Below are 13465 nucleotides of genomic sequence, written 5' to 3'. Positions count from 1 at the left end.
CAGTCATCAATAGCTCCCCGAAAAGCATCCATCAAAGATTCTCTTCGAGCCACTCCTCCCTCCTTCTCTCTCATACTCACTATCTCATTAAAATCACCAAACATGACAACCGGAAGCGTACACTCATGTTTGAGAGCCCTCATTAAATCCCATGTTTTATATTTATTCTCCGTCTCCGGCCAACCATACACCCCAATTGCTCTCCACCATGGTGAACCATCCGGCTTACAAACATCAACTGCAAAATGGTGAGTAGAGAAAGAAACAGTGTTGATAGAAACACCCCGCCACCAAAAACCGATCCCACCCGATCTACCATTACTACTTAAACACACTCCATTCTCAAACCCACATCTTCTTTTAATCTTCTCCAATCTACTATCATCAATCATAGTTTCCATCAAGAAAATCACCTCCGGCCTCTCTCTCCAACACAAATCACGGAGAGCTCTCTCCGCCCAAGGGTTGCCAATCCCCTGAGCGTTCCAACTTAAAATTTTCATTGCCCTTCGAGGGAGTGGTCAAACCCACCGCCCTCTACTTGGATTTGTCTGTCCCCAGTAAAAACATCAATATCCATCTTCTTTCTTTTATCTCCTGATTCTTCCAACACAACATTATTATTAGCTCTCTTTCTACTTTTTATACCCTCCCCATAGCTGCTGCCATACCCCACACTACCCCCCAGGACACTATATCCTTCTTCCATCCTTTCCACTCTCTTCCATGTTTTTTGATTTTTCTTTTTTGCTCCCTCACCCCCAGACAGCCCTTCTTTGAATTTAATACCCTCCTCCATTGAGAACACATTCGAAACCCCACTCACCATACCTACCCCAGCATCATTTGTTGCCCCCACCTCCTTTATATTAACTGCTTCCTTCACTCCCATAATACTACCCTCACATACACCCTTCGTACCACTAACCTCAGAGGAACCCACATCTTTAGCTCTCACCTCACCATTAGCTCCACCATCAGTCTCACTATCAACAATTGCTACGCTTTGAGTTCGAAGCACATTTCTCCTACTGTGCTCATCAAAAACAAGGGTCAGAGCTGCTTCTCTCGCCTTTGGCTTTGACACCACGTCAACATCTTTCTCATTCAAAAAATGTAACTTCCTCGCTGCACCAATCGGTCCGAGTCTGATGGTTTTTGGTCTAGAATTATTTATGATAGGATTTTGCTCAGAGAAATTTGCTTATCTGCAAGCGTGTCATGAGAGAAACTGGCTAAAACTCACAAATTCAACATCAATGATTCAATTCATAACAATGGTTGATGAATATGAACCTTTTTTTGTAGAGAAAATGTTAGAAGAAAAACAAGAGGTTTAAAGGTACCTAACCAAGTCCAGTTCACTTAAAATGTCTAAACTGCCCACTTATGTGAAACTCCTCTTCCACTGTCATTTCGAATGAAAATCAACACCAATTTTCCATGTTCAACACTTCAACCCATGGGTTTCACAGATACTCTCACATCATACCCTTGTTTTTTTTGGTATAAACGCACATCATACTTTAAACAACAAATAACATAAAATGATAAAAATTTCTAAAGGTAGACAGTTATTTTTAGCTAAGAAATATTGGACCATGCATCATTTACCATGGAAGAACAGAATTGAAAGAATTGTAATCCAAGTAATTTCGAGAAAGACGTTCAATATTTACAAAAGTAGCCTCCAAAAGGAGCCTCATTCGGGTTAGACAACTGTGAACTCAAAAACAAAAAAAATAGAACAAAGAGGGAGAAGAACAATAATTCCTTAATTTCACAACATGCAGATGCAGCCCATGTAAAACTCCTTTGGAGACGCTAAAAAATTACTACTAATATATTGCACACTAACACCCAACCTAACCTTTCCCCTCATCTTTATGCTACCACAAAATTGGAAATATTAGTCCAGCTTCACTGCACCATCCTCCTGATGCTCCTTCTTTGGCTCGGCTGGGAAGTATTTAATTCCAACCAGATCACCAACGTTGCTGATAACCTGAAATTTTGAAAAGACTACTATAAGAAAAGAAAATGTTGCTTGAAATGAAAAATGAGCCCTAGTAAAAAAGCGCAGCTGTTGGTTCTCACTGACCAACACAACCACAAATTTTCAAATTTAGTAGAAATTACTGCCTAATTAGTCAAATTTGAGTAAAAACTAATCCATATAAGAAATATTTCCCCTTTTTTTTTTACTTGCAATGTTTTGACTTTCACACTTCTCAAAGCGTAATTTCAAGTACAATTATCAAGTAAACATTGCAAGTAAAGAATTTGAAGTGTGAAGCATAGATTATTGTGATGTCTGAACTGTTCTTTCAGCCAACTAAAAACTGTTATATCTTGACAAATAGTTTAGAATGAGGAGGTATTCAAGAACTGAAAACAGAATGAACAAACTGTTAATGTCCTGAAAATCACTGACCTCAAGAGCCTTAACAAGGTCCTCCCTTGAATGAGATGCAGAAATGCATATACGTGCCCTAGCCAATAATAGCGGTGTAGCTGGAAATCCCACAACAACAACAGCCACCTGTGATTTTATGGACAAAATAAAATTACTAAAATGCCAACATTCTAAGAGCTAGAACAGCCAATCTTAATTATGACACATATCAGCATTCAGGAATAAGACAAAAAAATTGATCATGGTAACTATGCTTACATTTTGCTTGAGGCATTCCCTAGAAAACGCAGGAATTTTGGAAGGATTGTAGAGCATTATAGGCATCACCGGAGAATCATTATCCCCGAGGACCTCAAATCCCATCTTCTGTAGTTCCGACCGGAAGAAGTTACTGTTTTCGCGTATTCTGGTCAACTTCTGAGAACCTGGTATGCATGACCACAAGTCAGCATAAAACTATGAAATACAAAAATTAATTGTAACAGCATAAACAACTACATAGTAAAGGGCAGGTATATTAGACCTCTACTCGAACCATCCTCTCCAAGAAGAACCTTTATTGCAGACACAATTTGTTGAGCGGCCGGTGGTGAAATTGATGTCCCATACAGATGAGCCGGACATGTGTATTTGAGATACTGAATAAGCTCCTGCATCACAAGAGAGAACATGCAAATTAGAGTCATCTAACAATGGTTGAATACTCGAATCACTTCAAACAACCTCCATTTAGAGGTAGAGAATGCACATCAAACAAACCTTTGAGCCAGCAATATAACCACCACACGATCCAAATGACTTTGTGAAAGTTCCCATCATGATATCGACATCAGCTGTATCAACTTCTAAGAGCTCACAAACACCTCTACCAGTTTTCCCTACAGCTCCAATGCTGTGTGCCTCATCCAGGTAAACGTACGCCTAAAATAAAGAGGGAAATGCAGAAGTGAATACAAGGCCAAGAAATACAAAGAGACAAGCTTCAAGGAGTTTCAGAGTTATTTCATGAGAAGAGGACTGGGGAAGGAGGGGGGGAGGAGACTTAGCAAACCGGAACAGAGAGAGAATCATATTGTAAAATACATCTCACAATCTCACTTGAATTGGATACTTATTCCACAACATTACAGATGAGCAAGTTAGTTCAAACACTTCATCTGACATACACAAATTATCATGAATGACCAGCATTGATTACTTCAATCTCTCTACAAAGAGGGAAAAAAGGTTTAACTCTTGCTTTAGTTTCATGGGACAGTTTATTTCATCCAAGGTTTGATCAGCTCAAAATTTATATAAATTAACATTTGGGTTTCTTAACAACAATATTACTTGATCACTTGATGATCTCTTCCTCCAAGAAAACATCTATGTTATGCATTTGGTCCATGATGGCACCTAGCTGCTATCTTGACAGGATATTTTTTATCGCATTGATATAAACTTCATTAGTAAACCTCTGGACAACTGTTCTAGAAGCATCAATCTAAAACATTGATAGCAGAGGCTTTAACATCCATCCTAAGCTTTAAATGAATCACTGACTACACTCTTTGTCACACATTGAGGTGCTAAGCTCCACAGCTCCAGACCCCTCACATAGATCATATTGATACACAAATATTCTTTAAGTGGGAACGAGAAGAGATCCAATTTCCCTACTGGGATATGTAAGAAGAGGAGAAAGGGGAGAAAATCACACAATAGTAAGGCCATGTTTAGTTCACCTTATTTCAGGATCTTATTACTTACGGAGTATTTCATATCACATCAGAAAACATAATTTATCGTTTTATGTACGACTTTTTATTGCTATTATCTTTGATTTCGTAATGAAAATAATTATTAAATCACATATTAATAAAATGCACATTATTACGAATCTAACAAGACCACATTTAATACTTCTTTCGTTCTAGTATTATTGCAACCATTGGAATTTTGCAATATTCATCACTCTTGTTTGACCACATATTATGATTTATACGTTATGAAATATATAGTCAAGCGGGGTTTTGTTAGATTCATTTCATAATATACTATCATATCAATTTATTATAATTTCTACTCTTATACAATGATAGATATTTTTAAGATATAATGTGCTTTAGAATGCGTAATTTCATCATTGTTACAATATAACTAGAACAGAGGAAGCATAATTTTTTTTTTATAGATTAGCGTACATATAAGGTCAAAATTTGGTCAAATCAAACAATTAAATCAGAAAAAGTAAGTCAAAGATAAGGTGAACTAAACAGGGCCTAAGATGCAAGAACAGTGAGACAAAGCATATATATTGCCAACCACAACTTGAATTGAACATAAAAAGAAAAAGGAAAAAAAATGTAGCTCGGATCTATCAAAATCTAAACTTCGAGCGAAGAATGATTCAAATACTGACAAGAAAAAAAATAACAAAAACAAACATAACAACTTCCAAGCAAAGAAATTATTTAAATCATCAATAGATTTGAAGCAACAAACCAAGATCTTTATAGACACAAAACACGCTCTCCAAAGGGTTTCATGGTCAATCAATAGGAAAGTGAAACAAAGGCAAGTAGAAAGGAGGAAATCATGAGTAGGAGGGAGAGAGTCACAAGTGTGAAATTGGGAAAGGAAGGCACAATGCATGTTGAGAAGCCTTTCATATTATTTACTTCCTTTGTTTTTCAATACTTACAACATATTCACAGTATTTAAGAAAAGTGAGTCAGACACTCACACATGATTTAATACACTTAAAATAGGTGTGAGAGATTGTTAGGAGTACAATTTAGTGGAGCATGAAATTTAAGTAAAGGTAATAGTAAAGCTTTTCAACATAAAAAAAATAAAAAAAATAACTTTCTAATTACAGTATGTTGCAAGTATTGTGACATTTTCATTTTATGGAAGTGTTGAAAGTATTAAAAAATGGAGGAAGTAGTTTGTAAGTCTCTATTTAATTCCAAATCTCTCCACTTTTGGTGAGATTTTCTTGAAAAAAAAAGAAAACAAAATAAGAGTAAATTCCTTCCATTCCCCTCCCTTCTATAGTTCCACTTCCCTCGCCCTCATACTTAGTTATCCAAATACATGAAAAAATGACATCATCCCTTTCCCTTTTCTTCCCTTCTCTCTAAATCCCTTTGTCCAAACAAGCTATAAGTGGTACTATGTCACAATAGGTGTTTAAAGCATAGATAAGTACTGAATCAACAAATTTTAAATTATGGTTATATGCCAAGAGAGAATATAGCCTATATTTCAACAAGGAGGAAGGACAAACTTCCTAGCCTAAGGGGTACAAAGGAGAAGGAAAGGAAGGGGTAAAGGAAGGGAGCGAGGGAAATAAAGGGAATTTTTCCCTTGTTTCTTCAATAATTTATTAATCTAATCACTCCATAATTAGAAAGATTTGAAGGAAAAATGACTTCCACAAAATTTAATAACATTGAAAGGATAATTCTGCATTTATGCCCCTATGTCTTCCCAAACATCAACCCACTCAAATGGAGAGAAAATGAGTATATGATTCCAACAATGGGGTTGAAACTAATTGGAATACTTAAGGAGGATGAAAGAAAGTTGTAATCAATAAATTAATACCCCAAAGAAAATATAGATGGCAGGAATGACAAGGAAAGAAGGGAGAAACAAGGAAAAGTAATTTCAAAAAGCATTTAAAGCTTGAAAACTGTCATAGGAGGGCTAATGGCATGTTTAACAGAATCCTACTGACACTACATGTGTTTACTCATCTCTTGTGGTTAAACATGCTATAAGGGTAATTTCAATCAAGTTTAAGGTTAAAAATTACCATCTTTACACACCACTTTGACAACCAAATATCACAAAGGAAAAATTCGCTATCCCAACTATGAAAAGTCTTTCCATAATAATCTCAAGTTCTCAACTATGGGTTATTCATGTATAATCCAAACTATAGAGTCATGCTTCCCAGAAAACTCTTGGATGACTTGCAAACTATTTCTTAAGTCAAAAATTTTGCTCTCCTTAATTACATCAGAATAATTGTCCAACATTAAAAGCTGTGCTCCAATAGAGATGACTTTTTAAAAAATCCACCTGGCTTATACATTTCACCATTTTACACTTTGAGCATCATCTTCAATTCTTCTGTCACTCACTCATTCTCACAAAGAAGAAATATGTAGTTGCTTTTAATCAATAAATTGATACTCCAAAGAATTTCCACATACGTAAGAACAAAAATTGTCATCATAAAACTGAAATACAATCACAATCTGAATTTTATAAAATAGCTGGATCTTATTAAATAGCAATGAAAGGAATACTACTGGATCTTACACATGTGAAACTTCTTTTTTTTTTTTTTTTTTGGTGTTCTACCCGGTTCACCCTTTGGGCTAATCCGGATTCGGGGATCAGTTCTGTGTGGTTAGGTTCCAGTCCCCTCCCAACTGTTGTTGCGGGGGATCAAAACATGTGAAACTTCTTAAACAGTACAGAAGGCTTTTTTTAAGAAAAAACAAAAAAATTACTCGTGCAGTCGTGTTAGCTGGAAAAAAAATAAAAATTTCAGACTTTAGTTTTCAAATCAAAAAACACAAAAGATAAACATCCATGGTGGCAGTAAAACTCATCTCTCTAACAAAATTCAGAAATAGAACGAAAGGGAGGTAAAGGAGAGGGAGGGATAAGAAATTGGAAAAAGGAAGGGGAGGTATTTTCCCTCCCTCATACAGTCATAAGTAAACACTATATCTTCAAAATAGGAGAGAGTTAAAAGGAAAAAGATCTCCACCTTCTCCCTCCCTTTCTTCCCCCTCCCCTTCCTTTCCCTTGTATTTTGCTATCCAAACCAATCATGTACAGCCCACGTGTGTAATTTGATAAAAAAAAAAACTTAATCTGTCACACACTCACATGCAATCTCACTAGCAAGAACCAGTCATGTAGGTAATGAAAATAGTTTGGGAAGCATAACCCTAAGTTGGGATTATATATTGAATATCCATAGTTGGGATTACTGGCGTGGATTTTTCCTATCATAAATCACATTATAAAACCTTAAGAAAGATTCTCATCCCTCCTTGCCCCTCCCACCAAAAATATGACAATAAAAACAAGATTAGACAAAAAAAAAATAACAGTAACCCATAACTAATACATATCGCAAAAACTCTGTCATCCATACCTTGTATTTTTTGCAAATAGCTACAATCTCAGGAAGTTTGCAAAGTTCTCCCTCCATACTGTATATTCCCTCCACAACAACAATGATTTTCTTCCATGGTCTGTGTGTCCTGGGTTGACCCTCCGCAATTTGTTCTCTCAAAACTTTCTCCAACTGAGATGGAGCTGAGTGGAATAATAATATAGAGCAAGTCAGACGGAAGAAAGCAAGCAAAAGATCTTAAACACTTAAAATTTGAGTTCTTGAGAGAGGGGGGAAGGGGTGGGGGGCTATTGTTCTCATTAGCGGGTTACTTAATACAACTCACTGTTATGTTGGAAAACACAAACGGTAGCCCCTGATCCACGAGCACCGTTGACAATGGAGCTGTGATTCAAAGAATCACTAATAATCAACCCACCCTGTTATTGACAATCAAGAGTATTCAGATCTCCATGTTATTTAATGCAACTCATGAAAGACTATTCTTTCAAAGATTAGCCCAAAGTACCTTCCCAATCAGAGCAGGGATAATAGCAGAATTTGTAACATATCCCATTCCAGTCACTAAAGCAGCTGGTTTTCCAACAAATTTGGCAACACATTCCTCTAGTTCACTGTGCAGTGTAGTAGTGCCTGCATGCATATTATGATGAATCTTAGCCATTTACATTACATGGACCAATTTCCCAAAAAGAAATAGCATATCTTAGGAAAAAAAAAATGGGCACCTCCATCTACAGACGGGCTACAGGTGCTGGCAGAAAACTGCTTTAGTGATTCAATTACACGAGGTGTGCAATACTCATCGGCTGCTGCAAATCCAAGATAATTATAAGAGCCCAGGTTAAGACAACGCTTAACTTTGTCAGTTCGTCTGCACAAACAATGCATAAATTTATTGGTATTATAAGACTAGAATTTTGAAACCTCGAAAGAAAAAAAAAAAAAAAAAAAAAAAAAAAAAAAAAAAAAAAAACCAAAAGGCTGAAGCAAGCAAATTATCATTAAGCGAAGGTTGAATCTTTTGCATATAGCTAAAACATACTTTAAAGTCTTGTTATGATCATTGGAATAACGTTCCACAACATCAAACCAAGCATCCGGGGCACTTGAAATCGGTCGTCCAAAGCAATCCTACAACGTATTGGCAGAATAATAGTAGTCACATAAGGGTACCAAAATTTCCTAAATGTACACTATGAATAAATTCGCTAAAAGATATGCTAAAACTTAGATGGATTGAATGACGGGAAACTATGGAAACATGTATGTCTGTAACAACTGATTACTGAAAGGACTTTTAAGGTTTCCTAGTAAAAACTAAACATTGCAATATTGTATGCTTCACCAAAAAACAAGATTCATCCAACAATTCAATCTCTCTTCGCGTCCTCTCTCCCTCCCCCCCTCCCCCTCTCACCCCCCTCCCTCTTCTCTATTTCTCTCTCAAATTACCCTCTGTCGCTCTCTCACGCACACACAAAAAAGAAAGATTAAATCTTTGTCTTTCAAAATGTTCCTTTTTGATTAAAGTTGTATACTGGTATTTCAACTTGGCCATTCCTGTATAAATGAATATATTAACACTTGATCAACGACTATACCAGTACAAGAACACACTGCAAATCACATTAGAGCTTGATCATGGCCTCATGGGTGATACTGAAAGCAGGCTACTTCCAATCAATTTTTAGAATCTATACTCGCGATACGTTCAATCACAGACCCAATGCAAATTTCTCAGTCACTAACAAACCAAAAATCTACACGACTACACCCATAAGACTACAATTCTATAACAATTGAAAATGGACATTTCTACTTATAATTTATTTGAGCAATTCACTATCTTCAAAAGCAACTAATTCCCACTAAAACATAACATGCCATTAAAATAAATCATACAAATCAAAGAAAAGACATTGATTGCAATTAGAAGAGTCAAATTACCTGAATTCGAAGGTAAAGACGACGAATATAGAAATCTTCATAGCCTAAACAAATCGGCGCGTAACCCTAATAAAAAAAATCCACAAAATCAGAAATTAAATTCAAAAACTGAAAAATTAAAGATTCAAACTTTCAAAAAAAAAAAAAAAAAAATAAAGGAAAATCAACCTCAACAGTGCTGGTAGTCCACCGATCGACGATTTTACGGAATAAATCACGCAATTGACCAAAAACAAATAACAATCCATAACTAAAGTATGTCGTTAATGCAGTCAAATATGGAATCGTAATCATTTTCTATAAATTTTTTTAATTTTTTTTAAATATTGTATGAATTTGATCAATAATTCACCAGATCTCAGAATAAATTAAAAGGTGAATTGGAAGAAAAAAGAGATCTGGGAAATTAAAGGGTTTAACAATGGCGTCGAAGAGGAGAGAGAAAGTGGAAGAGGAAGAGGGGTTGGGTGGCAGAGAATGATGGTGAAGTTCAAATTGGGTGACCCCAAAGGAGGAAGAAGAAGAAGAAGAAAGCCAATCCTCTGGGTTTGTTGATTTTACAGGATTTTTAGCGTTGAATTTTCATGAATTTTTTGCTGACTTTTTTTTCTTCTTTTTAGCAATTGACAAGGTGGAATAGGTTGGAATTAGCTTACGTGGACAGTTTTATTGGTCGGGTTCGGGTTGGGTTGCTCGGGTTTGAATTGGATTGTATTTTTTTTTTTTTTTTTTTGACAGAGGATTGTAACTTTAAATCAACATGATTAATCAAGGTAAAAAAAAATTGAAAAATTACGTAAGTATATGTCTATCTCTATCATGGAGGAGCTAGAGTTTTTGTGTTTTGTTAGGGGGGCAAATCTTATGTACGTACTCATATCTCATTCGTACTCTAAGATAATTTGAGATAAAATTTAATTATATGAAATACAGTGATTTCTAATTCTAGAACAATATTAATTAAATGAGTGAAACCGAATATTTTTATTATAAGCAAAATATTTAGTTGAATACATTTTGGAAATAGAGAGGCACATGATTCAAACTCGATATGATGAAGATAAAATGAACATTGCGATCTCACTAAACCATCTCTACTACAATACTACAACTTAGCATGTGTTGCTTATTGTTACCTATAATAAATATTCAGGGTCATAGGGGAGGTCATGGCCTACGCCAGCACCCCTGGCTTTGCCACTAAAACTCTAGAAGTACTATATAAATACGGTCTTTAAACTTTGACAAAATTTGAAAAACGTCCTTCAGCTTTCAAATGGCAGAAATTGGTCCTTCAACCACCAATTCTGGTGATAAGTTTAATGACTCATCAAAGTTTAGGGACATTTGACTTTTTAATTGCTTACATGTCCAAAGTTTAGGGACTTTGGGTAGTGTCTGGACCAAAGTTTAGGAACTTGTGAAAGGATTAACGTATTGCACTAGCTTATATGCAATAAACAACAACAAAGACGGATAAACAAGTAATAAATGAGACAAGGAGAATTTATCGTGGAAAACTCGAGAACCGGGAGAAAAACCCACCAAACCACTATGGAGTAATACTTTGATGAAAAACAATGTAGATTACAAGCTTTCAGTTCACCATGAAAGCTCCCACCCCAAACTCACCCTCTCAAACACTCAAACCCAGTGTTCGAGTTTTCCATTTGAGGATCTCTCTCTCTACATCTTTCCCTTCATCCTATTCTTCCTCTTACAATGACTAAATTTAAGTGTATATAGTGCAAGGCATTAGGGGGGAACCATAATAAGGGCTCAATGGGGCTTGGCCCCTAATAACTTTTTGGATAAAATGTTTTGATTGATGTAAAAGCCCATTAAAAAAATAAAGTGTTTGCTTTATTTGTGAAGCATTAGCCACGTAGAAACTAAAGAAAGCTAATTAAATACTCTGTACTCAGTATACTCCTAATTTACCAATAACTCAATTACCCAATTCCCTAGAAATTACTGACAGCCCAAAGTCTCAAACCCTTTCCTTCTTTTACTACGTTTTCAAAGTTCACCAACACAGTTGAAAATATTTTCACTTTTATCATGATTACAATTCAATCCCAACATCCAATTGATAAATCAGGTATTCATTAAGTTTTTTTGGTTTTTTATTATATTTCTATGTTATATTAATCAGTCAATGCACTAAAAAACAAATTAATAATTTTAGGTGATAAGACGTTGTCAAAGATCGATTCAAAGTCAATAAATTACTCTATTAAGAATATAGAGTACTTTTTTGCCTTTGGTATGTCGTTCTTATTTCTCTACCAATATCTATCAATTAATAATTTAATTTTAACTTTTGATTATACTTGTGATTTATGAATTGTATGCATTGATAATAAATAAATTAGTCAATTATGAATGTATGCTTAAAGTTAGTTTCTTGATTTCATTCATATTATATTTTAGACGTACACATATGTTAGAACATATTATATTTTAGACGTACACTTATGTAATTATGTAAGAACATATTGTATTTTAGACGTACACTTATGTTAGAAATTATTGGCCCACGAAAGAAAAGGTTACAAGATCCGCCACTACAAGGCATAAAAAGCTATCCAACGTTCAAGATTGAAACACGTAGAAAAGGGGGAAAACGGGTCACAAAACAGAGCCCAACAGGTTAATTCAGCCAAACTTCCATGTAATTTGGGTGAACCATAATAGGTTCGGCCGAACTTCCTTGTAGTTCGGTCGAACATCCAAGTCAGTAGCCTTCAAATGTTGTTCTTCTTTAAGTTCGGGCGAACCTAACTCAGGTTCGGTCGAACCATGCTCAAGTTCGAGCAAACCTTTCACAGGTTTGGTCGAACTCCCTCACTGCGCAAACATCTATTCGTAAAACGCCCATAACTTTCTCGATTCTTAACCAAATCGAGCTTATGACCTATTGTTGGAAAGCTCTTGAGACGAGCTATCACCTCCAACTTGAATCATCTCAATATCATTTCTGGATATTGAGATAGTTGAATTTGAATTCATACCTTGCCTTTTATTGTTGTTTTGCACCAAGCAAACAATCCATAGCTTAACTCCAAAGCTATGTACCCCTTTGCCTTCTTGAACTATTTTTCATACTTATCAAACCCAACAACTTGACCATATGTTAATGAATTCCATGGTGACTAAACCAATGCTCATATTGAAGATAAAGAAGCGAAGGCATTTTAGGTTGGACAAAAACTTTTTATCAAACTGCAAGAAATTAATTCAAATTTTTCGTAAGAAAATCCTATCAAATTAACCGAAAATAACAAAATAAATAAATAAAAAATTTGCATGCAAGCAATTTCTTTTGAGTTATTTTAAAATGTAAAAATACTCTGTAATTAAAATTCATTTTCTTATTTTACAAAAAGGAAATTTTCTTTGATGACACCCAATTTTTTATTTGTCTTAGTGAATTAATAAAAAAATTAATATCTTTGGTAAATGGTAATCATGAATTATTATAATAATTTTCTTATAACATTAATAATATTTTTTATTAAATGTTTAACTATGATTAAGTTTTTTATGAACTAAATAGTTTTAATAAACAATTTTCTCAAAAAAAAACCACTCCCATCCATTGCCAGCCCCCTCCCCGGCGCAACCTCCCCCCACCGATGTCCCATAACCCGACACCCCCCTTCCCTTTCTCCCACCCAAAATGTGCCCCTATTCCCAAACCCCCCATCTAAAACTACCCAAACCCTAACGAGGTTACTTTCTCACGAGGGCTTGTGTGGTTTCGGGAGGGAGTTTTGAAATCTGGGGGCACAACTCAGGATGGGGAAAGGCAGGGCCGCAGGGGGTCAATTCAAGGAAATGGGAAGGGGTGGTGGAAGGTCGCTGGTGCCGACGAGGAAGGTAGGTCAGACGCAAACGGGGATGGGGTACAAGCAGTGTAGGGGGAAGGGGTGGTTATTTTTTATTAA

General features: G+C 35.6%; 1 protein-coding gene across 1 annotated transcript; it reads right to left on the bottom strand.

Moving 5' to 3' along the window:
- Positions 1 to 1629: 1629 nt before the first annotated feature.
- Positions 1630 to 10093, bottom strand: LOC145596650 (long chain base biosynthesis protein 2a-like). The gene is made up of 12 exons (XM_081652865.1): positions 9684 to 10093; positions 9516 to 9581; positions 8611 to 8699; positions 8294 to 8439; positions 8074 to 8198; positions 7891 to 7984; positions 7584 to 7747; positions 3176 to 3337; positions 2940 to 3066; positions 2675 to 2841; positions 2435 to 2542; positions 1630 to 2005 (listed from the first exon to the last, which is right to left on the bottom strand). The coding sequence occupies exons 1-12, from the start codon at positions 9807 to 9809 to the stop codon at positions 1910 to 1912; spliced, it is 1470 nt and encodes a 489-aa protein (XP_081508991.1). The 5' UTR covers positions 9810 to 10093; the 3' UTR covers positions 1630 to 1909.
- Positions 10094 to 13465: the final 3372 nt, after the last annotated feature.

Source organism: Chenopodium album, chromosome 20 (assembly GCF_948465745.1).
Source record: "Chenopodium album chromosome 20, dcCheAlbu1.1, whole genome shotgun sequence".
Classification (NCBI taxonomy): Eukaryota; Viridiplantae; Streptophyta; class Magnoliopsida; order Caryophyllales; family Amaranthaceae; genus Chenopodium; species Chenopodium album.
This window is presented reverse-complemented; position numbering and strand designations above follow the sequence as displayed.